This window comes from Zonotrichia leucophrys, chromosome 2, assembly GCF_028769735.1.
Source record: "Zonotrichia leucophrys gambelii isolate GWCS_2022_RI chromosome 2, RI_Zleu_2.0, whole genome shotgun sequence".
Classification (NCBI taxonomy): Eukaryota; Metazoa; Chordata; class Aves; order Passeriformes; family Passerellidae; genus Zonotrichia; species Zonotrichia leucophrys.
In genome coordinates, this window is record NC_088171.1 from 152,409,968 (window position 1) to 152,432,006 (window position 22,039).

The following is a 22,039-nucleotide window of genomic DNA, read 5'->3' on the forward strand; positions in this document are numbered from 1 at the left end:
GACCTTTGCGGCAGTTTTTAATTTTGTGGCGTAGAGGCCGAGGTATTGGTATTGGAATATGGTAATATTGGTTTGTATCAGGCACGTAGAATATGACAACAAAGCCTACAAGAATTGGGGTGTTATGATTGAGGTCATTCCATGGAACACTCAAAACATCTCCTTTGTCCATTCTTCCCTTCTCACAAAAATAAACCTCACACATCTCCCATTTCTAATCACAAGGATTCTTTGGTCCCCTGAACCCCTTGCTGTTCCGGCACTCTTCTTGCCTCACTAAGTCCATGTCTTTCTTCCACTGTGAAGCTCAACTCATCACCCTAAATCAGATATCTTTATCTCTGAAGAAACAGGAATTATCAATCTTCTAGAAACCTTCTTCCAGAAGTTCTTTCGCTGCAAGGATGCATGGCCATGTCTTGAACATTTTGGTCTCTATTGGTGTCCCTCTTTTCGTGCATATTTTGTCACCTGTTGGTGACAATAATGACGTTCTCACGTCCCCAATTAACCCCCAACCATTCCTGCTGGCCACACTTCTTTCTGTGCAGCCCAGGAAATGTCTGGTGGCCTGAGCTGAAAATTCATTTTGCTGGTTTTTTTTAAGATTTTGGTCCACCAGAACATTCAGATCATTCTCTGGTGGAAGTGCTCTCAAGGATTCCCTCTCCAAAGCTGTGCTCGTGTCTGGGACTGTCCCAAACTATGTACAGGACCTTGAACTTGGAGCTGTTGAACCACAAGAGGTTCTTATGTTCTCAACATTCCCAGTGTCCTTCCTGATGGGATCACTCCATGTTCTTGTGTCAACTGTAACACTCAGCTTTGTGGCACCTGCAAACATGCTGGGGGTGGTCTCAATCTCACTGCTCATCTCCTTGATAAAATATTCAAAATCACCAAAATGACAGTCTAAGGCAGAGGCCTGGAGGCCTCACCACTGGCCTCTACCTGTACACCGAGCCACTGACCATCACTCTCTGTCTGTTCCTCATCCATTCATTAGACCTCCTTTGAAACCCACGTGTCTGCAGTTCAGAGATAAAGATGTTATGTGGGACAGTGATAAAGCCCTGACAGAAGTTCAGGATGAAACCAGTTGCCCTTTCCTTGGCACCCAAAGCATTCTATCAGGGAAGGACCTTCTGTTCCTGGTGGAGCATAGATGGATCTTGAGGTCATCATCTACTCTTTATGGTAAAAAAAAATCTCCAGCAGTTTCCAGGACAGGATTAGGAACAGAAATAAAGCATGTTGAGGGAGTTGAACATCCTGTTTCACACCACAGGTGAGGCTGCATGGACACAACCATGGTTGACCAAGAGCAGTGCAGGGCCACCATGACACTGATGAGAGTGGAGGATCCTGGAGATGAGGAGAAGCTGAGAGAGCTGGGAGCTCTGCCAGGCAGGAGGCAAGAATGCAAATGGGACACGTTGTCAATATGCCATGGAATGACCTCACTGACGACACCCCAGTGCTTGTAAGCTTTGCTTGAATCTTCTACGTGTCCTGGCACGCAACATCAACACCAACACCTTGGTCTCTAATTCTCGCAGCTAGAAAGTATCACCAAGGTCAGGTGGAGGTGGCCTCAGGAGCAGAACATGAAATTGCACAATTCCACAGAGGAACAACCAAACCATGCAAAGAAGGAAAGAGGAGCTTGCTGGGTGTCCATTACTAATTATTGGGTTTTGCTTACAGGAACAAAGCATTAGGACTAATGATTATAAGTTATGACACCTTGTGGCTTGAATGCAGAATAAGTGAATTATGTCACAGATCAGTTTGGGAAAAAAGGGATCAAGCCTGGTTTGTTCTTATTTACGGGTTTTTTTTCTTAATGCGGCCAAGGAATACATTTTAATTTAGACAGTGAACATGGCTGAGTAAATTTCAGAAATCCAAATGGACCATAACAATGGAACACATTCACCCTAAGCAGCCTCTCATTTTCCAGATTCTCCCTCTTGCTGACACAGAAGACACAAGAGAACAAACTCTATTTCAGAAATCAGGAGCAGCTCCCAGGCACCAGAACCTTCCCAGGATATTGCTCAGTGACCTTCCCAGGGCATCAGCAGCTCCCTCAGCATTCCTGGGTGCAGCACAATGACTGATGGACATCCAGCGGCACAGAACAGAGTCCCAGTCTTCACAAGGCACCCACAAACCACAGGACATGAGTGCCACAAAATGACCTCACTGATGACATTGCATTTCTGCTGGGCTCTGGTTGTTTCTTCAGCCCTTCCTGACCCACATCTAATAATCAAATCCACCCAAATGCCAGCTCCTAAAGCTGCCGACAAGGTCAGATGGACATGGCCTCAAGAGTTGGATATGACACTGAAGTGTTGTGGGAACAAAAACAATCCCCACCTCTTGACTCACCAGGCCAGGCAAGACCTGTTGGCTGGTGAATGCCCCAAGGCCATGGGACAAGGCTGTCCCACCCCTGCAGAACCTGCATAAAAGCCGGCCCAGAACCTCTCTCCCTTACACACTTCTCCTCACAACTTCTCCTCCTGCTCCTGCTGACAACCAGGTGAGACGCAATCCCTCTGCTCTCCTGCTCTTGCACCTCTGGCCCCTCTCTCTTCCATCAGGCTCAGCCCCAGCCTCGACTGCCCTCACACCTCCCCACAGCCCCACAACAGCCTCCACACTCTCCCTCACGGTTCTGCGTCACCACCCCTTGAGGTCCCACACCCCAGCCCTGCCTCATCCCCTCTCTCTTCCAGGCACCCTCCACACCACACCCATGGCCTGCTACAACCGCTGCAGTCCCTGCGGACCCACCCCGCTGGCCAACAGCTGCAACGAGCCCTGTGCCCTGCAATGCCAGGATTCCCGCGTCATCATCAACCCTTCCCCTGTGCTGGTCACCCTGCCAGGACCCATCATGACCTCCTTCCCCCAGAACACCGCCGTCGGATCCACCTCCTCCGCTGCTCTGGGCACTGAGCTCAGTGTGCAGGGACAGCCCATCTCTGGGGGATTTGGTGGCTTTGGTGGCTTTGGCTATGGCCGTGGATTTGGCTATGGCCTGGGAGGCCTGGGCTGCTATGGCAGAAGGGGCTATGGCAACATCTGCTAAGGGCCCTCAGCACCACCCCTGACGCCACCACCCACTCCCTGGAACTCATCTCCGGCATTGAAGACGCATCTCTGGTCCAAGGCTCTCAAACACTCTCAGCATTTCCAGCTCCTGCTCTCAGGGCACCAACCAGGCAGCAGACAATGGCCAGCTCAGGCTGCCTGCAAACATGGCCCGTCTGCCTCCTGCTCTTCCTCCATTCCCTGCTCTGCATCACCCCTTTGTCTATGTGCTGTACCCTCTGCTGCAAATCCCTTCTCCCAAGCCAGAGACCATTGGGCACCTCTGCCTGGCTGCTCCCTCTGTAAGGCAGAAAGTCTGGCATGACCTCCTGCAAGCAAAGCAGCTCGGCTGATGGTTGCTCTGCTTGCACCTCAGACCAGCTCCCTTCCTCTGGCTGCTCCTGAGTTTTTACTCTTCTACCTCAATAAAGTTTTCCTGCATCATAACTTCAAATGAGCCCGTCTTCTTTTTTCTCCCAAGAAGCTTCCAATCCCTTCTCAGTGCTGTACCAGGGTTGTAGAGACCACTGGGGTGGGTGAAAATGTGCTCCAAGATCTCTTTCACGGGTTACTTCCCCAATTCTACAACCCACTGGCACACTTCCCTCTTCCAGTGGCTTCCATCAAACCTTCAGCTGCTGAATCACAGGCTCGGATACACCGATGGAGATCTATCCCTGCCTCTGGCACAAACCCCTCATCATCCTCCTGGCTGTGTCTTTCCTTTGGCTGGACACCAACCTGGCTGACTCTCATCCTCTTCCAGGCCTCCATCCACTCAAGCAGGTCCACATCTTCCTTGTCTTTGTGGGCTCAGAGTTCAACACTGAACTCTGATTTTAGTACAGGAGAGCAGAGGGTGAGATTCCCCCAGTCTCTTGTGCTGCCCCTGCTGTGGGGATGAGCCCAGGACACAGGAGGAGTTTCTGGTTAATGAGTGCACATGGCTGGGGCACAACCAATTCTTCATCCAATACCTGAAGATCTCCTCTCTGGGGCTCCTTTCAATCCCCTCATCACCCATCCTCTATCCTGCATGTTTGGGATTGATGCCTTGTGAAGGCTGACCTAGAACAGAGACCACATGAAGCTAAAAAATAAAGTAGGTATTTATTAGAAGGCTTTAATGGATACACCTTGGGAAACACAAGAGCCCAAACAGGGCTACACCCAAGATAAACCCAAAATAGTCACAAAATAGATGTCTGGTCACAGGGTCTCAAAATTTTATATGTTCTGGTCCATTTGCATTTTGGAGTTTATTGTCCAATTACAGCTTTAGCTTGTGAAATCCCATCCTTCTTTTTTTTTGTCTCTTCAGTCCACCATTGGTTATGCTCTTGTCCTGGGGTGACGTTATGATGCTTGTATATCCCCATTCATCTGTTCTGTGCCTTTAAGACCGGCACTGAAGAGTGGAAGTTTTGTTTGGGTTTTCTCTTATCAGGACACAGAGACAAGCCGTAGACAGAGCTGGTTTTTTTTTACTTCTAGCTTTGGGCTTGCTGCTTTTGCTTGCTGCTTTTGCTTGCTCTCTTTTTCTGCTCTTGCTTCTGCTCTGCTTTCTGCCTCTGCTTATTAGCTAGTTCTAGCTACACAGTCCACATTGCTTCCTGGACTGTTTCTCCTCTCCTGTTCCTGTGACCATCTCGAACCTGCTCCGGACTGGGACCCGGGAACACCAAGGGTTCGGCTGCAGCGGCTGGCCCAGTGCCGGAGGGACTGAGAACAGAGCAACCACCCCCGAAAGAGACTTTCTGATTTTGCCATCTTTCTCAGAGCGGTGTCATCGGGTATTGTTCATTTTGTGTGCTGGGGGGTGCGGGGCCAGTCAAATAAACAGGTTCTTTCCACCTCTCTCCGAGGAATTTTTTCCCGAACCGGTTGGGGGGAGGGGCCGTGTGGGTTTCGCTTTCTGGAGGGGCCCTCCTTTGCAGATTCTTTAACAAATTTGCCCTAAACCAGTACAGCTCTCGAGGCTCAGATTTGGAATAGTTGTCCTTGGTCCCCAGCTAGAGAAGGAATTGTTTTGTCTCCCTACTCTTTGAAGAGCTTGCCATCCTCTTATATGAAGCTCCAAAATGCACACTAAAGCAGTACAGAATCTGAAAAATATAAATACTGAAACCTGAGGCATCAGCTACATTTCAGGTAAGGGATATTCTGCCCCTCTCCTCTTCTTTGCTTACACTAGAGAACTGTGTTTATCTCTGGTTTACTGGGAATAAGGAAGACAAGACTCTGCTGGATTACATCCAGGGTATGACCTCAAAGATGATCTGGGGCTGAAGGTTTGGGACAGCCATTGGCCATGACATTGGGGCATTTTTTCAGGCAGCTTCTCTGTCAAATCATGATGTGGGAAGTGTTTTGTTTCCCTCAGCTTTCCTGTATCATGTCCAGCTATCGGGAATGTGCCTGCCTGACCTTGACAGGCAGACTAAAAGGTGTCCATTGTCAGTCCATTAAAAAGTGGCATCTTTTAATGAGCTGGGATTGGTTCCAGCCTTGTTGGATGAGGGGAGAGGGAACAATATCACATTCCTGGACTTGTGCATAGCATTTGTTCCTGTACTAGAAAGTATCTGCACATTCACTCTGGAAAGTTGGGGAATTGTGGTTGGACCAGGTGGTGGATAGGGAATGGATGGGATGGTTTAACTCAAAGGGGACAGTCTAAGTCAAGTTGTTGTGGCTCCATGTGTGTGGAGGAAGGGGATGACTGGTGACAGGCAGAAGCTCCTATTTGTTGGGAAGGATTAAAATTTGACAAGAAAGTCTCACAGATATGTATGCTTAGCAGAAAGATTTTTAAATGTAGAGTTTGATGAAAGAATAGAGATGCAAGCAAGTTTTAATATAGAAGAAAAGAAATGTTGAGCCAGTCTTACTGGATAACTAAGGAGGCAAAGGGTGTGTTAGTTAGAAGGGGTTTTTATGACTTAGAGCAAAGGATAAACTCAGTTTAAACAAGATGTTTTTACTAGGCAGAAAGACAGCACAAGCAAACAAGTTAGCAAATGTTGCAAGTAGAAAAAAAGTCTCAGAATTTTTTACTGCAAGAAAACAGAAAAACAACTTTTAGCTTAAATTGTAATGTACTAACTTTAAGTGATTAGAGAATAGTAACATGAATATGGTAATTATAGTAGTTATGATAGGCTATAGATTAAAGTTAAGATACAGATTGGTTCTACTGTATTAAGATGTTCACCAATGAAAAGTATATAATGCACTGTAACTAAAACTAAAAGGTCTTTAGCCTTGCTTGCAGCTGGAGCTGACAGCTGTAGGCACAGGGTCTATCACTCAAAACTTTAAACTGCTGTAACAGCTGTAATAAACTGCATTTTGAAGAACTGCCCGGAGTCCCACATCTCTCATTTAAGCTCTTACACCTATTGGGACCAGTATTATTTCCCATCTTTGTCAGGGACATGCATGGTGGGATTGAGTGGGATGTTCAGCAAAATCAGAGGCCAGAATAAGCTGAGAAGTGCAGTTGGTTGTCTGAAGGGAAGGGATGGTATCCAGACGGGCTGGAACAGGTTGGGGCAGTGGGATATTGTAATTTTCGTGAAGCTGAACGTGGCCCAATGCAAGATCCTTCGCTTGGTTTGTAGCAATGCCAAACATGGCTGTAGACTGGATAATGCAGAGAGTTGAGAGCAGCCCAGAGGAGAAGGACCTGGGATAGGAAGGAAGGACAGAGAAGGAAGGAGCAACTCACTAACTGTCCATTAGTAATTAGTCCTTTTTGCTAATAGGAACACAATATTACATTTACAGGATATAAGTTATGAAACTCTTTGGCTGGAATGCAGAATAAATGAATTGACATTACACACACCTTGGAGAAAAGGCGTGGGCCTGCATTTGTTGTTGGCTATTGGATTTCTAAATGAGATCAAGAAATACACTTTAAATGATAGAGTGGCTTGTTGGGTAAATTTTAGAAATCTAAATGGACAATACCATGGGAACAAATGCAGCCTGAACAGCCTCTACTTTCCAAGATCTTCTCTCGATTCCATTCAAGACACAAGAGCAAGAGCCCACTTTCATCCCTCAGGAGGAACTGAACATGAAGAATCGAGCATGCCCTGGCCATGAACATTCACAGATCAGAAACTGCCCGTGTCCTGGGCTCATCCCCACAGCGTGGGCAGCAGGTGAGAGGGGAATTCTCTCCCTCTGCTCTGCTCTTCTGGGACTGGAGATGTGTACTCGGAAGACATGGACATGCTCAAGCAGAGCTGTCGGTGACTCTGGAAGATGATGAGGGTCTGGAGCAACTGGTGTCCAGCCAATGTGGAAACAAGATCCATACACATCTTGTATCAGAGGCAGGGATAGACCTGCATTCGTGTATCCAGGCCTGGGATCAAGCAAGTGAAGGGTTTTTGGGATTCCAGGGAAGAGCAAAGTGTGGCAGCGTGTGCCCATGAAGGAAGAGAACACTTCACAATGTACAATGCAAAAGAATTTTATTGAGGCATAAAGAACAGAAAAAGTCATGAGTATTAAGTGGAAGAGGTCTGGCTGAGGTACAAGGACAGCAACCACCAACCAAGGCTCCTTGGCTCAGAGGTCTGGCCAGAGCATCAAGGCCTTCCTGCTCCACAATGGGAGCAGCACAATGGTGGAGGTGCCCAAGGGTCTCTGGCTTGGGACAAGGGGTTTGTCCAGAGGGGACAGGACAGAGCCAAAGGGGCGATGCAGAACAGGGAGTGGGAGAAGAGCAGGAGGCAGATGGGCCATGTTTGCAGGCAGTGGGGCCTGATGCCTTGCTTGGTGCCCTGAGAGCAGAAGCTGGATATGCTGAGCGCATTTGAAAGACTTAGCACAGAGAGGCATCCTAAACGGCTGGGGCGTGTTCCAGGGAGTGGATGGTTGGTGTCAGGGGTGGTGCTGAGGTCCCTCAGCAGTTGTAGCCATAGCCCCTTCTGCCATAGCAGCCCAGGCCATAGCCATAGCCCTGCCCATACCCAAATCCACGGCCATAGCCAAGGCCATAGCCAAAGCCACCAAAGCCACCAAATCCCCCAGAGATGGGCTGTCCCTGCACACTGAGCTCAGTGCCCACGGCAGCCGAGGAGGTGGATCCGACGGCGGTGTTCTGGGGGAAGGAGGTCATGATGGGTCCTGGCAGGGTGACCAGCACAGGGGAAGGGTCGATGATGACGCGGGAATCCTGGCATTGCAGGGCACAGGGCTCATTGCAGCTGTTGGCCAGCGGGGTGGGTCCGCAGGGACGGCAGAGGCTGTTGCAGGCCATGGGTGTGGTGTGGAGGGTGCCTGGAAGAGAGAGGGGTGAAGCAAGGTAGGGGCATGGGGGTGCAAGAAGCAAAGTGTCATCAGGGTGATGGGGTGTGGAGGCTGTTTTGGGGTTGTGGGGAGGTGTGAGAGCTGCTGAGGCTGTGGCTGAGTGTGCTGGAAGAGAGGGATCAGGGGTGCAGGAGCAGGAGGGTCAGGGGATTAAGACTCACCTGATTGTCTGCAGGAGCAGGAGTAGAAGGTGTGAGAAGTGTGTGAGGGAGAGAAGCTCTGGGCTGGTTTTTATGCTGGTCCTGGAGGGGTGGGACAGCCTTGTCCCATGGCCTTGGGGCAATTTTGAGGCAGCAGCTTTTGCCTGGCTCAGCTTGGTGAGTCATGAGTTGTAGAGTGTTTTCCTTCTTACAATTCAGCAATTCCATGTTCTGACCCTCAGGCTGTGTCCATCTGACCTTGTCGGCAGCTTTTAATTGCAAGAATTAGTGACCATTTTCTTGTTGCCGCTGCCTTTCAGGACATGTAGAAGATTCAAACAACCCTTAGGACAACTGATGTGTCATCGATGAGGACACGCCACGGAATAATGACATCATGTCCCATTTGCCTTCTTTGCTCCTGTTTGAAAGATCCTTCAGCTCTGTCAATTTCTTGTTTTAAGGTCACTCCGGTCCCACTGGTCTCCTGGCACTGTTCTTGGTCAACCATGTCCATGTCCTTGTTGTACTCTGCAGCTCATTAGTGGTGCACGACAAGGCAGTTGACTTCCTCATCTTCCTCACCTTTCTTGTATTACTTTTGTTATTACATATTTCCTAATTCTCTCCCAGTAATTGCTGGAGCTTTTTACATCAGAGGATCCATGGCCACCTCACCATCCATTTATGCTCCAGCAGGATCACAAGGTCAAATGCTATTTTTGACAAGGAAATGGCAACCAGTGTCAAGTTCCTGGAATTCTATTGGGCCCTTAAACCAGTCCCACAGGACATCCTTATCTTTACACTGCAGACATATAGGTTTGAAGGGTTGACTAATGAATAGATGACAAATTGTTCCCCTCATGCTTCTTCTCCTCGTCCCCCACGAGGTTTCCTTTCCATGTGTCAGGCGGAGCCCAACAATGGGACCTCACACTGTGACCTTGCTGGGCCCAGCTGAGACAAGAGCTACAGATGAACCCACACCAGACTGTGAGAAGCACAGGACACCTCCCCAAGTCATATGGATTGCTTTCCCATCTCCAGTGGCAAAGGCCATGAATGTAGACAAGCCTGGAGAGATGCAGCCAAGATAGGGAGGAAAAGAACATGATCAAAGGTGCAGATGCTCCCCTCCAGAAAAACTGCAAAGATTAGTGCAGCCTAAAAAGGGGAGCTGAGATTGTTTAGCCTGGAGAAAAGGAGACTCAGAGGTGATCTTATCACTCTCTACAACATCCTGAAGGGTGTTTGTAGTCGAGGGGGCTATCGCTGGCCGGGGGTCTATGTACAAATCACGAACAGGACAGGACTGCTGTGGGACACACCTTGAGTTGTTTTATTTTTCAGCATCAGCCTCCTTACATGGTTATGACAATGGGAAGATGCCATCAGCTCACATCCCAGGCAGCAGACAAAGAACTTAATGTTACAATTCACTTTATAAGTTTTTTGACCAATCACACAAAGCAAAAGCACATTGACAGTAGTTCCATCCAACCACTTATAAACACACGTGCCTTTGGTTAAAACAATTCTTGATTATTTCAAATACAATACCTGCTTGTAAGCCTTTAAACACAATGGAGCTTCATTACACAACAGAGCTCCATTATTAAGCTTAAAACTTCCTAATATCTTGCTAAATAAACTTTTCTGCAGGTTAGGGATTTATTCTAGACAAGCGTTAATACACAGACCATTGTTCTATTTGTCCTTGCTTTTCTACTTTTTACATAATTTTTCTGCTGACCTATCTCATGGCTACTGTTTAGCTCTAATCACAGTTCTGCTGTCTCTGAAGCCTGCGTTTTGCAGCTTCCCCAACCCCCTCTGATTTTGTGGATTCCCACAGGGGTTGGTCTCTTTACCCAGGTTCTGACAGAACAAGAGGACAAAGTCTCAAGCTGCATCAAGGAAAATATAGGCTGGATATTAGCGAAAAGTTTTTCACTGAAAGAGTGATAAAGTACTGGAATGGTCTGCTGGGGGAGGTGATGGAGTCACCATCCCTGGATGTGTTTAAAACAAGACTGGATGTGGCACTCAGTGCCATGGTTTAGTTGAGGAGTTAGGGCATGGGTTGGACTCGATGATCTTGAAGGTCTTCTCCAACCCAGTGATTTTGTGAATTCTGTGAATTCTGTGAATTCCGTGAATTCTATGAGAAGCTCCATGAGGAAATCGGGTCCCTCTTCACCACACGCACACAAGACACAGCACACCAGTGCCGTGGGGTGACCTCACTGATGACATGGCATCTCCACAAAGCTTTGGTCACTTCTTCAACCCATCCTGACATAAACCATCAAGACCAATATTTAACCTCTAATACTCACAATTAAAGGTGCCGCCAAGGTCAGAAGGACACGGCCTCAAGAGAAGGATGCGGAATGGCAGAATCACACGAAGGAACGCCAGCACCATGACAGAGAAGGAAGGAGCAACTCACTAACTGTCCATTAGTAATTAGTCCTTTTTGCTAATAGGAACACAATATTACATTTACAGGATATAAGTTATGAAACTCTTTGGCTTGGATGCAGAATAAACAAATTGACGTCACACACCAGGCTGGGAAAAAAGAGATGGGCTGCATTTGTTGTTGGCTATTGGAATTCTAAATGAGATCAAAAAATATACTTTAAATGATAGAGCGGTGTGTTGGGTAATTTTTAGAAATCTAAATGGACAATAACATGGGAACAAGTGCAGCCCAAACAGCCTCTACTTTCCAAGATACTCTCTCAATCTCAATCTCAATCTCAATCTCAATCTCAATCTCAATCACAATCTCAATCTCAATCTCAATTCAAGACACAAGAGCAAAGACCCACTTTAATCCATCAGGATGATCTCCCAGGCACTGGGACATTTCCAAGTTATTGCAGAGTGACCTTCCCAGGACATCAGCAGCTCCCTCAGCATTCGTGGGTGCAACACAATGAGTGATGGACATCCAGTGGCACAGAAAAGAATCCCAGTCTTCACAAGGCACCGACAAACCACAGCACACAAGCCCACTGATGACATTGCACCTCTGCTGGTCTCTGCTTGTTTATTCAACATTCACAGACATGTATCTAAGAATCAAATCTACCCAAAGATCAGCTCCCACTCTAAAGCTGCCTCCAAGGTCAGATGGACACAGACTCAAGGACAGGATATGACACTGCAGAATTCTGTGATGGAAAACAGTCCCCACCGCATGACCTCATGCCAGGCAGGGCGTGGCAAGAGCTGCTGCCTCAAAAATGCCCCAAGGCCATGGGACAAGGGTGTCCCGCCCCTCCAGGACCGGAATAAAAGCCGGCCAAGAGCCTCTCTCCCTCACACACTTCTCCTGACTCCATCTGCTCCTGCTTCTTCCAAGAACCAGGTAAGCCTCAAGGCCCTGACCCTACTCTCCTGCAACCCTGGTCCCTCTCTTCCAGCAGGCTCAACCCCATCCCCAGCAGCCCTCATGCCTCCCCACAGCCCCACAACAGCCTCCACACTCCCTCACTGCCCCTTGTTCCCCCATGCCCCTGCCCTGCCTCACCCCTCTCTCTTCCAGGCACCCTCCACACCACACCCATGGCCTGCTACAACCGCTGCAGCCCCTGCGGACCCACCCCGCTGGCCAACAGCTGCAACGAGCCCTGTGCCCTGCAATGCCAGGATTCCCACGTCATCATCAACCCTTCCCCTGTGCTGGTCACCCTGCCAGGACCCATCATGACCTCCTTCCCCCAGAACACCGCCGTCGGATCCACCTCCTCGGCTGCCGTGGGCACTGAGCTCAGTGTGCAGGGACAGCCCATCTCTGGGGGATTTGGTCGCTTTGGCTATGGCCTTGGCTATGGCCGTGGATTTGGCTATGGCCTGGGAGGCCTGGGCTGCTATGGCAGAAGGGGCTATGGCTACAACTGCTGAGGGACCTCAGCACCACTCCTGACACCAACCAACCAGTCCCTGGGACACTCCCCAGGCACTGAAATGCATCTCTAGGCAAAGGCTGTCAGCTGGCTCAGAACTTCTAGATCCTGCTCTCAGGGCACCAAGCAAGACAACAGCCAAGGGCCCAGCCCAGGCTGCCTGCAAACATGGCCCATCAACCTCCTGCTCTTCTCCCACTCCCTGCTCTACATCGCCCCTTCAGCTCTGTCCAGTCCCCTCCAGACAAACCCTTCTCCCAAGCCAGAGAGCCTCAGGCACCTCCGTTGGGCTGCTCCCACTGTGGGGCAGGAGGGCCTTGGTGCTCTAGCCAGAACTGAAAGCCAAGGATCTTGGCTGATGGTCACCCTCCTTGCACCCCCTACTTGCCCTTCCCTTTCCCAGTGGATGCTCACAACCTTCCAATGTTCTTTTGTCTCAATAAAATTCTCTTGCATTACAGCCTCAGATGTCTCCTTTCCTTCACTGACACACACAGCCACGCTTTGCCTTTCTGGTGCATTTCAGACTTCCCTTGATTGATCCCAGGCATGGATACACTAATGCAGGTCTGTCCCTGTCTCTAATAGAAGCTATGTATGGGCCTTATTTTCAATTTAGCTGGACACCAGTTGCTCCAGACCCTCATCATCTTCTAGGGTCATCTATAGCTGGGCTTCAGCAGGCCCATACCTTTCGTATCCGCAGGTTAGCAGAGTTGAACACACATCTCCAGCCTCTGAAGAGCAGAGCAGAGGGTCAGAATCTCCCCTCACCTCCTGCCCAGGCTGTGGTGATAAGCCCAGGACATGGGGAGTTTTTGGTCAGTGGGTGCACATGGCCAAGGCATGTCCAATTCTTCATCCACCAGCACCCCAAATCCTCCTTGGACATGATCTCAAGCAACTCATTACCAATCTATTATCCATTACTGAGACTGCTACCTGTCTGAGGGGACAACACTGCCCAGCTCTGTTGAACAGAGGTGGCCCCACAGATCCCACTCCTGGGCTGCAGTACTGGGGATTCACCTCCATTTGCACTTTTGGCCACTGGTCAGACACCTCTGGACTCGGCCACTCAGCCACTCTCAGGCCACCCACTGCACCCTCAGGGAACCTGGACCTGCTCAGCTGCTCTCAGAGTGTAGAATGGGAAGGAGTCTTGAAGGCTTCACAAAAGGGTTGTGTCCAACAGCAGCACCAACTCTCTCCTCATGCCCAGGCTGAGTCACCGGCACAGAGCAGACACAGGGATCAGCCAAGCACCATTTCCCCAAGGGAAATCCTCCCAAAGAACTGGCCTCGGTTCTGGGAACTTGCCACATCTCAGGCCCCAAAGGCCTGGGTCACCCCACCCCTGCTGCTGCTCCCATTTTCATGAAGGGCAAATTCTTCCTGAAAAGTCTGATGGGGTTCCAACACTGTTGAATGACAGAAGAGCAACCGATATCGTGTACATGGACTTGTGCAAAACCTTTCTTCCTGTGGCACACAACATCCTTATCTCTGACCTGGAGGGATGTGGAGTTGACAGCTGGAACATCAGCTGTGGGGTTGAAAATGGACAGGATGGTGTCACTCACAGTTGTGGTCAGCAGCTCCATGTCTGTGAGGGGAACAGGGATGAGTGGTGACCCACAGAGGCTCGTATTGGGACCATTATCACTTCCCATCTTTGTCAGGCACAGGGAATTGAGTGTCCCCTCAGCAAGAATGGGAATGACATCAAGGTGAGCAGTGTGGTTAATTGTCTGGAGGGAAGGGATGGCATCCAGAGAGCTCTTGACAGGCTGGGGTGGTGTGATTGTCATGAAGGTGAACAGGAGGAAGTGCAGCATCCTAAATCTGAATTGGAGCAATCTCAGTAATGGATATTGGATCCATACTGAGATCCTTGAGGAGAAGGACTTGGGATGTTGGTGGATGAAGAACTGGACATGCCCTGGCCTTGTGAACACACCAAACAGACACTGCCCGTGCCATGGGCTCATTGCCACAGTGTGGGCAGCAGGTGAGGAGGGAATTCTGACCCTCTGCTCAGCTCTGGTGAGACTGGAGTTCTGTGCTCAGCTCTGGAGCCTCAAGGGTAAAATTGACCATTGGGGCATTGTGACAGTGTTCACAGGGGTCCAAGGATGAGGGAAGAGACAAAGATCTGATTCCATGTTTCAGAATGCTTGATTTATTATTTAATGATATATATTATATTAAAACTATACTAAAAGAATAGAAGAAAGAGTTTCATCAGAAGGCTAGCTAAGAATAGAAAAGGAAGAAATGAATTACAGAGAGTCCAAGCCAGCTGACTGTGACTGGACATTAATTAGAAACAACTCTATGAGACCAATCACAGATCCACCCCTTGCATTCCACAGCAGCAGATAACCATTGTTTACATTTTGTTCCTGAGGCCTCTCAGCTTCTCAGGAGAAAAAATCCTAGGGAAAGGTTTTTTCAGAAAATATCATGGCTACAGGGTATCATGGATCTGTATCAGGGCTAAAGAGATAGCGAGGGAGTGGACCAACAGCTGTGTAGCCATGTAAAAACGTGGCCCAGGAGGGGCTTGTGTCAGAGGCAGGGATAGATCTGCCTTGGAGTATCCAGGTGTAGGATAATGCAAGTGAAGGGTTTGTGCTATGTACTGGAAGAGGAAACTGTGCCAGTGCATGCCCATGAAGGAAAAGGAGACATAACAATGCTGCAATGCAAAATAATTTTATTAAGGCAAAAGAAGAGCGAGAGATCATGAATGGCAAGAGGAAGGGAGCTGGTCTGAGGTGCAAGTAGGGCGACCATCAGCTGAGCTCCTTTGCTTGCTGGTGGTTCAGTCAGAGCATCAAGGCCTTCCTGCTTCGGAGTAGAAGCAACCTGATGGTGAAGATTCCCAATGGTCTCCGGCTTGGGAGAAGGAATTTGCAGCAGAAGGAGCTGGACGGAGCAGAGAGGGATTGAGAGAAGAGCAGGAGTCATATGGGCCATGTTTGCAGGCAGCTTGGGCTGGGCCCTTGGCTGCTGCCTTGCTTGGTGCCCTGAGAGCAAAAGCTAGAAGTGCTGAGCCAGTTGACAGCTTTGGCCCAGCGAGGCATCTGCAACACACGGGGTGTGTTCCAAGGAGTGGGTGGTTGGAGTCAGGAATTGTGCTGCGAGAACTTAGCAGTTGTAGCCATAGCCCCTTCTGCCATAGCAGCCCAGGCCGCCCAGGCCGTAGCCATACCCACAGCCATAGCCCAGCCCATAGCCAAACCCACGGCCATAGCCAAGGCCATAGCCAAAGCCACCAAAGCCACCAAATCCGCCAGAGATGGGCTGTCCCTGCACATTGAGCTCAGTGCCCAGAGCAGCCGAGGAGGTGGATCCGACGGCGGTGTTCTGGGGGAAGGAGGTCATGATGGGTCCTGGCAGGGTGACCAGCACAGGGGAAGGGTTGATGATGACGTGGGAATCCTGGCATTGCAGGGCACAGGGCTCGTTGCAGCTGTTGGCCAGCGGGGTGGGTCCGCAGGGACTGCAGAGGCTGTTGCAGGCCATGGGTGTGGTGTGGAGGTGCCTGGAAGAGAGAGAGGGGTGAGGTAGGACAGGGGTGTGGTGGTGCATGAGACGTGAGGGAGTGTGGAGGGTGTTGTGGGCTCTGGGGCTGTGTGGAGACTGCCAAGGCAAGGGCTGAGCATGCTGGAAGAGAGGGCCCAGGGGCGCAGGAGCAGGAGGGGCTTGAGACTCACCTGGTTGTCGGCAGGAGCAGGAGGAGAAGGCTTGAGGAGAGTGTGTGAGGGAGAGAGGCTCTGGCCCAGCTTTTATGCTGCTCCTGGAGGGGCGGGACAGCCTTGTCCCATGGCCCTGGGGCATTTTTTTGGCTGCCACTCTTGACTGGCCCAGCCTGGTGAGTCATGAGTTGTATTTTCATTCATAGAATTTAGCAGTGTCATGATTGGTTCTTGAGTCTGTGTCCTTGTGAGTCTTTGACCTTGACGGCCTCTTTGAAGTGAGAGATGGTATATTTGGGTGGATTTGATTGTTCCGTGTGTGTCAGGAAGGGCTGAATAAACAACCAGAGCCCAGCAGAGTTGAGATATCATCAGTGATGTCATTTTGTGGCACTCATGTGTTGTGGTTTCTGGGTGCCTTGTGAAGACTGGGACTCTTTTCTGTGCCGCTGGATGTCCATCAGTCATTGTGCTTCTCCCGGGAATGCTGAGGGAGCTGGTGATGTCCTGGGAAGGTCACTCTGCAATAACATGGAAATATTATCGTGAATTATGAGTGTTCCTACAGATTAAAGAGGTCTCATCGCCTTGTGTCTTGAACTGAATCAAGAGAGAACATCTGGAAAAGTAGAGGCTGGTCTGGTTGAACTTGTTCTGGTGTCATGGTCCATTTGGACTTCTCATCTTTGCTTGACATTGTACTCTGTCATTTAAAGCATATTCCTCGACCTCATTAAGAAATCCATTAAACAACTCAGCTTGATCCTTTTTTTTCCCAGGCTGGCCTGTGATGTTCTTGCCTTTAATCCGCATTCATCCCATAACTTTTCATATCTCATATCCTTTTAATCTTAATAATCTGTTCCTGCTAGCACAACCCAGTAATTACTGGTGGTTACTCAGCACAGTCGTCTTCCCTCCTATGTCATGGTGCGGGCATTCCTTTGTGGAATTCTGCAGCTCCATGTCCTTCTTTTGAGGCCATGTCCACCTGACCTTGGTGGCAGATTTTAAGTGCCTTAGAGGTTAAAGGCAGGTGTTGATGCCGTGTGTCATGGTGGGCTGGAGACATGTCCAAAGCCTTGGAGAGACGCGGTGTCATCAGTGAGGTCACCCCACGGCTCTGGAGTGTCCTGGTTTTTGGGTGCATTGTTGGCACAGACATACTTTCTGAAAAATCCTTTTGCTAGGATCTTTTCTCCTGAGAAGCTGGGAAGCTTCAGCTTCTCCATGTTTTTCTACTTTGGAATGTGATTTGGAGAATTGTTTGCCCAGCATGTGACGTGTTTTTAATTAATGGCCAATCCCAGGTCCAGCTGTGTTGGGACTCTAGTCAGTCACAAGATTTTATTATTCATTCCTTTCTAGCTTTCTGAGGTCTTCTTTCTTTCTTTAGTATAGACTAATACATAGTTTTCTTTTAATATAGTATATATCATAAAATAATAAATCAGCCTTCTGAAACATGGAGTCAAAATTCTCATCTCTTTCCTCATCCTGGGGACCCTTAAACACTGCCACTCATTGTAACACGAGGCCCCAAGTCATCACAGCTCTGTCAGGATTGTCTGGCATTGCAGGAGCTCTGCTTGTGAAGAACTGCCCTTTCCGTGATGTTCTCTCCATTCCCACCATGTTGCCAACATTCCCAGCGTTTCCGGCTGGAGATGGGAAATCTGTGATTTAGGGTGGCCTCCCATGCTCCCCATTCTCGGGTCGGCTGTCTGTCTCTGTCTCGAGATGCATGGGATGGTTTTGAGGCAGCCCGTGCTTTTGAAGAATGAGTCTGGACTCTTCGTTTTTTCGGTCTTCAGGTTGTTTATTATTTCTTATCTACAAAATTTTCTTTTTGCCCAGCTGAGATCTGCTCACCAAGGCAGATACAGGCACTCTGCCAGCCCTTGAGGCAGTGTCATCTTTTTATACTACAAACTAGGTATATCATATTTACTTTTAATTCCCAATATTTATCACCTATGTTAGACAGTGCACTTCTATTCTAAACTAATCTCCAAGTGCCTACATCGCAGCAGAAAATGGAGAACAAGAAGAAGAAAGAAGAAGGTCTAGACACACCTTGATTTTTCTATCTTGTCTCCATAACCCCTATATTCTCAAAATCTTACAACCTACATTTTCACACTGTGAACACCTTGTTTTTACTCCATTCAGACCTGTCTGGCTTTCACATCTCCATGCCAAGCTGGCAATTAGATGGAAGGATCAAAATCAAGCCACCAGGTGTTTTGGGCAGAATGCTGGGGTCTCTGAGCCCCCTGATGGGGTCTTCGGCAACTCTGGACATCCGGAGGGATGTGCTGAGTTCCCACACCCCATAGTGTTGAGCTGGTTCATCCATAGCGCCCATCTCATCTGTGACTGTGGAAAGGAGAAATGCTGAAGGACAAGGAGAACAAGACACATGAGGAACACAGTTGCCCATCCTTTGATTAATCCACTTTTGGAACCCATGTGCCTGAGCTTTGGAAAGGTTGAGGGAGTGGACTGTCCCGGTCCACAACACTGGTAGAGATCCCTGATGGAACAAGGACCTGGACATGGTCGACTGAGAGCGCTGCAGGGACACCATGACATTGACAGGACAGGGGTATCCTCAAAATGAGGACAAGGGAGAAAATTGGGAGTTCTTTCAGGCAGGAGACAAGAATGCAAATTGGGAATGTCATCAATATGTCATGGAATGACCATACTGACAACACCCCAATTACCCTAAGATTCGGCTGAGCATTTTACATGTCCTAACACACGTCATAAAGAACGAGGTAATGGTTATCAATGCTCACAATTAAGATTTCTGCCAAGGTCAGATGGACACAGCCTCAAGGGAAGAACACAGAATTGCAAAATTGCAGAAAGGAAAAGACTCCCCAACTCATGACTCACCAAGCTGGGCCAGGCAAGAGCTGCTGCCTCAAAAATGCCCCAAGGCCATGGGACAAGGCTGTCCCACCCCTCCAGGATCAGCATAAAAGCTGGCCCAGTGTCTCTCTCACTCACACACATCTCCTGACACCTTCTCCTTCGCCAGTCCAGACAGCAAGGTGAGTCTCAATCCCCTGACCCTCCTGCTCCTGCCCCCTTGGCCCCTCTCTGCCAACACACTCAGCCCCAGCCTCAGCAGCCCTCACACCTCCCCACAGACACACAACAGCCTCCACACTCCATCACCCTCCCATACCACCCATCACAACCCCCAAACCTCCATGACCCTGCCTCACCCCCCTTTTTTCCAGGACCCTCCACACCACACCCATGGCCTGCTACAACCGCTGCAGTCCCTGCGGACCCACCCCGCTGGCCAACAGCTGCAACGAGCCCTGTGCCCTGCAATGCCAGGATTCCCGCGTCATCATCGACCCTTCCCCTGTGCTGGTCACCCTGCCAGGACCCATCATGACCTCCTTCCCCCAGAACACCGCCGTCGGATCCACCTCCTCCACTGCCGTGGGCACTGAGCTCAGTGTGCAGGGACAGCCCATCTCTGGGGGATTTGGTGGCTTTGGTGGCTTTGGTGGCTTTGGTGGCTTTGGCTACGGCCTTGGCTATGGCCGTGGATTTGGCTATGGCTGTGGATTCGGCTACGGGCAGGGCTATGGCTACGGCCTTGGCTGCTATGGCAGAAGGGGCTATGGCTACAACTACTAAGGGACCTTGGCACCACCCCTGACACCACCAGCTCTGGCCTCTGGCAACAGCTCCTGCAAGCAAAGCACCTCAGCTGGTGTTTGTCCTACTTGCACCTCTTACCAGATCCCATCTTCTCCTTTCTCCCTCTTCATTCTTGTGCCTTAATAAAGTCTTATTGCATCAAAGCCTGATACGCCTCTTGTTCTTCTGTAATTCCAGTGGTCTCACATCCTTACCTAGTGCATTCCATGCCTAAACTGGCCATTGGGGTATGTGCAACAACACCTTCCTTCAAAAATATGTAAATACAACTAATAAAAACATCTGGCATAGGAAGCACAGGAGGGGACGCTTTCCCGAACATGGTACAAACACATCCCTGATAGACCAAAGCCTTGGACACATCCATGCTCTCCTGGGTACAGCTCTGGTCAAGTCGCTCTGTGTCAGCACACACCTGACAAACTCTCTTCCCCAGCAGTACTCTTGAACCCCTCCAGCAATAAGAGAACCAAAATCCTCCACTTGGGCAGGAAATCTGGAGTGCAAGAGCTTCCATTTCCCTGTTTCAGCCAGATCAACATGAGCAGGATTCCCAGCACCATGGACAGTTCAGCATTGGATCTCCCAGGGCCAGCAGTCCAACACCATTTCCGCTCTATGACCACCCTAAAAATGAGAAATTCTTGCTTTCTTTGTACAGGGAATTCCATCTGTTTTCCCTTTGCCCTTGCCCTCTTGTCCTGCATGTGTGCACTACTGAGAACAGTCAGGTTTCCTCACCTTCATTCCCTGCCATCAGGGATTTGCACACACTGATGACAATCCCCTGTCTACCCTCATTCCCTGGGAGTCCAAGCTCTCTAAGTTTCTCATCCAGTGATGATCCACCAGCTCCTCTGGACTCTTGGTCTTTCTGAACTTGTGACTTGTCAGAACTCAAGAAATTCTTCTGGCTGCCTTGGAGGACTAGAGCCCCTGCCCGGGGGGCTCAGAGACCTTGACACAGAGCCCAAGACCCCTGTGCCTTGGATTTAGCCCCTGGAAAAAACAATTACCAACCTTTCTATGAAGGATTACAAGCCACAAAAGTCTGAGTAGAATGATAGTGAATTTATCACAAGGTGGAAAACTACATTTTTTGAGGTTTTTAGAATGGGGGTTCAGGGGGCAAGATGGGGGAATCTGGGAGTGTCCAGCCTTTCTCCTTCTTCTTCTTGACCTCCATCTTCTGCTGTGATGTTGGCACTTTTAGATTAGTTTAGAATAGAAACTCACTGTCTAACATAAATGATAAGTATTAGAAAGTAATTGTAAATATGGTACACGTAGTTTTTAGCATAAAAGATAACACCACAAAAGAGCAGGCAGAGTGACTCTGACTGACCTGCTGAGCAGACCTTGGCAGGCCAGGAGAGAGAATTTTATAGATATGAGACCAAGAACTGAAGAGTTCTGACTCCTTCTTCAACCACCAAGCTGAGAAAAGAGACCTTCTAACGTATCTCAGAGTCACTCTGACCAGCAGAGATTCTGAGAGTCAATATTCATAAGCTGGCATCATTTTCACACTGGGGAGATTAGAATTGCACACAACATCTCACATGGGACCTCACCAGTGCTCAGAAGACACCAAGAGTCTCCTCATCACATCATCTCCCTGCCTCAGCACAACAATTCCCCCCAGTCCTGATGTGGAGACTGGGGGAGCCTTTTCCCACAACAATACAGGGACACCTCCTGCCCCATTCCCTCTAATCCAGAACCACGCTGAAAGGTGTTTTCAGAGAAGAGCACAATTGTTCCAAGTGGCACCCAGATATTCCTTCCTACCTGGCGTGACTCCTCCCATGAAAAAACACTTGGCAGCTGCCCTTGCTGAAGTCCAGCAGATGTCCAGAAGTCAGCAAGTTTTCAGTGTTGGCCCAGGGGTCAGCACTGGGGACTTGCTGCCATCTGGACTTTGGGACCCTGACCACAAGGCACCGGCCCCAGCCCTTCAAATCTTTCTTAGTCCACTACCCTGGGCACTGACACCACCAGGACACACCTGGATTATGGAGGATCATGCAATGCTTGTCTCTGACAACCCTGGTCAACCTCCAAATCCTCCTTCTGACAATCACAAGTGGCCTCAGCCTTTGGCACTCAGCCCAAGGGAAGACGAAAAATATCAAAACCTCTGAGGCTGGAC

General features: G+C 49.3%; 2 protein-coding genes and 2 pseudogenes across 2 annotated transcripts; 3 read left to right on the plus strand and 1 right to left on the minus strand.

The window, feature by feature from the left end:
- The first annotated feature begins 2,426 nt into the window (after positions 1-2,426).
- Positions 2,427-3,103, plus strand: LOC135443443 (feather keratin B-4-like; annotated as a pseudogene).
- An 8,727-nt stretch (positions 3,104-11,830) lies between these two features.
- Positions 11,831-12,491, plus strand: LOC135443445 (feather beta keratin-like; annotated as a pseudogene).
- A 3,155-nt stretch (positions 12,492-15,646) lies between these two features.
- LOC135443446 (feather beta keratin-like) lies at positions 15,647-16,024 on the minus strand. The gene has a single exon (XM_064703656.1). It carries the CDS (start codon positions 16,022-16,024, stop codon positions 15,647-15,649), a length of 378 nt encoding a protein of 125 aa, XP_064559726.1.
- A 3,446-nt stretch (positions 16,025-19,470) lies between these two features.
- Positions 19,471-19,863, plus strand: LOC135442958 (feather beta keratin-like). The gene has a single exon (XM_064703227.1). It carries the CDS (start codon positions 19,471-19,473, stop codon positions 19,861-19,863), a length of 393 nt encoding a protein of 130 aa, XP_064559297.1.
- The last annotated feature ends 2,176 nt before the right edge of the window (positions 19,864-22,039 follow it).

Excerpts from the sequence above, each read along its gene's own strand:
- LOC135443446 (XM_064703656.1), bottom strand. The coding sequence starts at position 16,024 with ATGGCCTGCAACAGCCTCTGCAGTCCCTGCGGACCCACCCCGCTGGCC.
- LOC135442958 (XM_064703227.1), top strand. The coding sequence starts at position 19,471 with ATGGCCTGCTACAACCGCTGCAGTCCCTGCGGACCCACCCCGCTGGCC.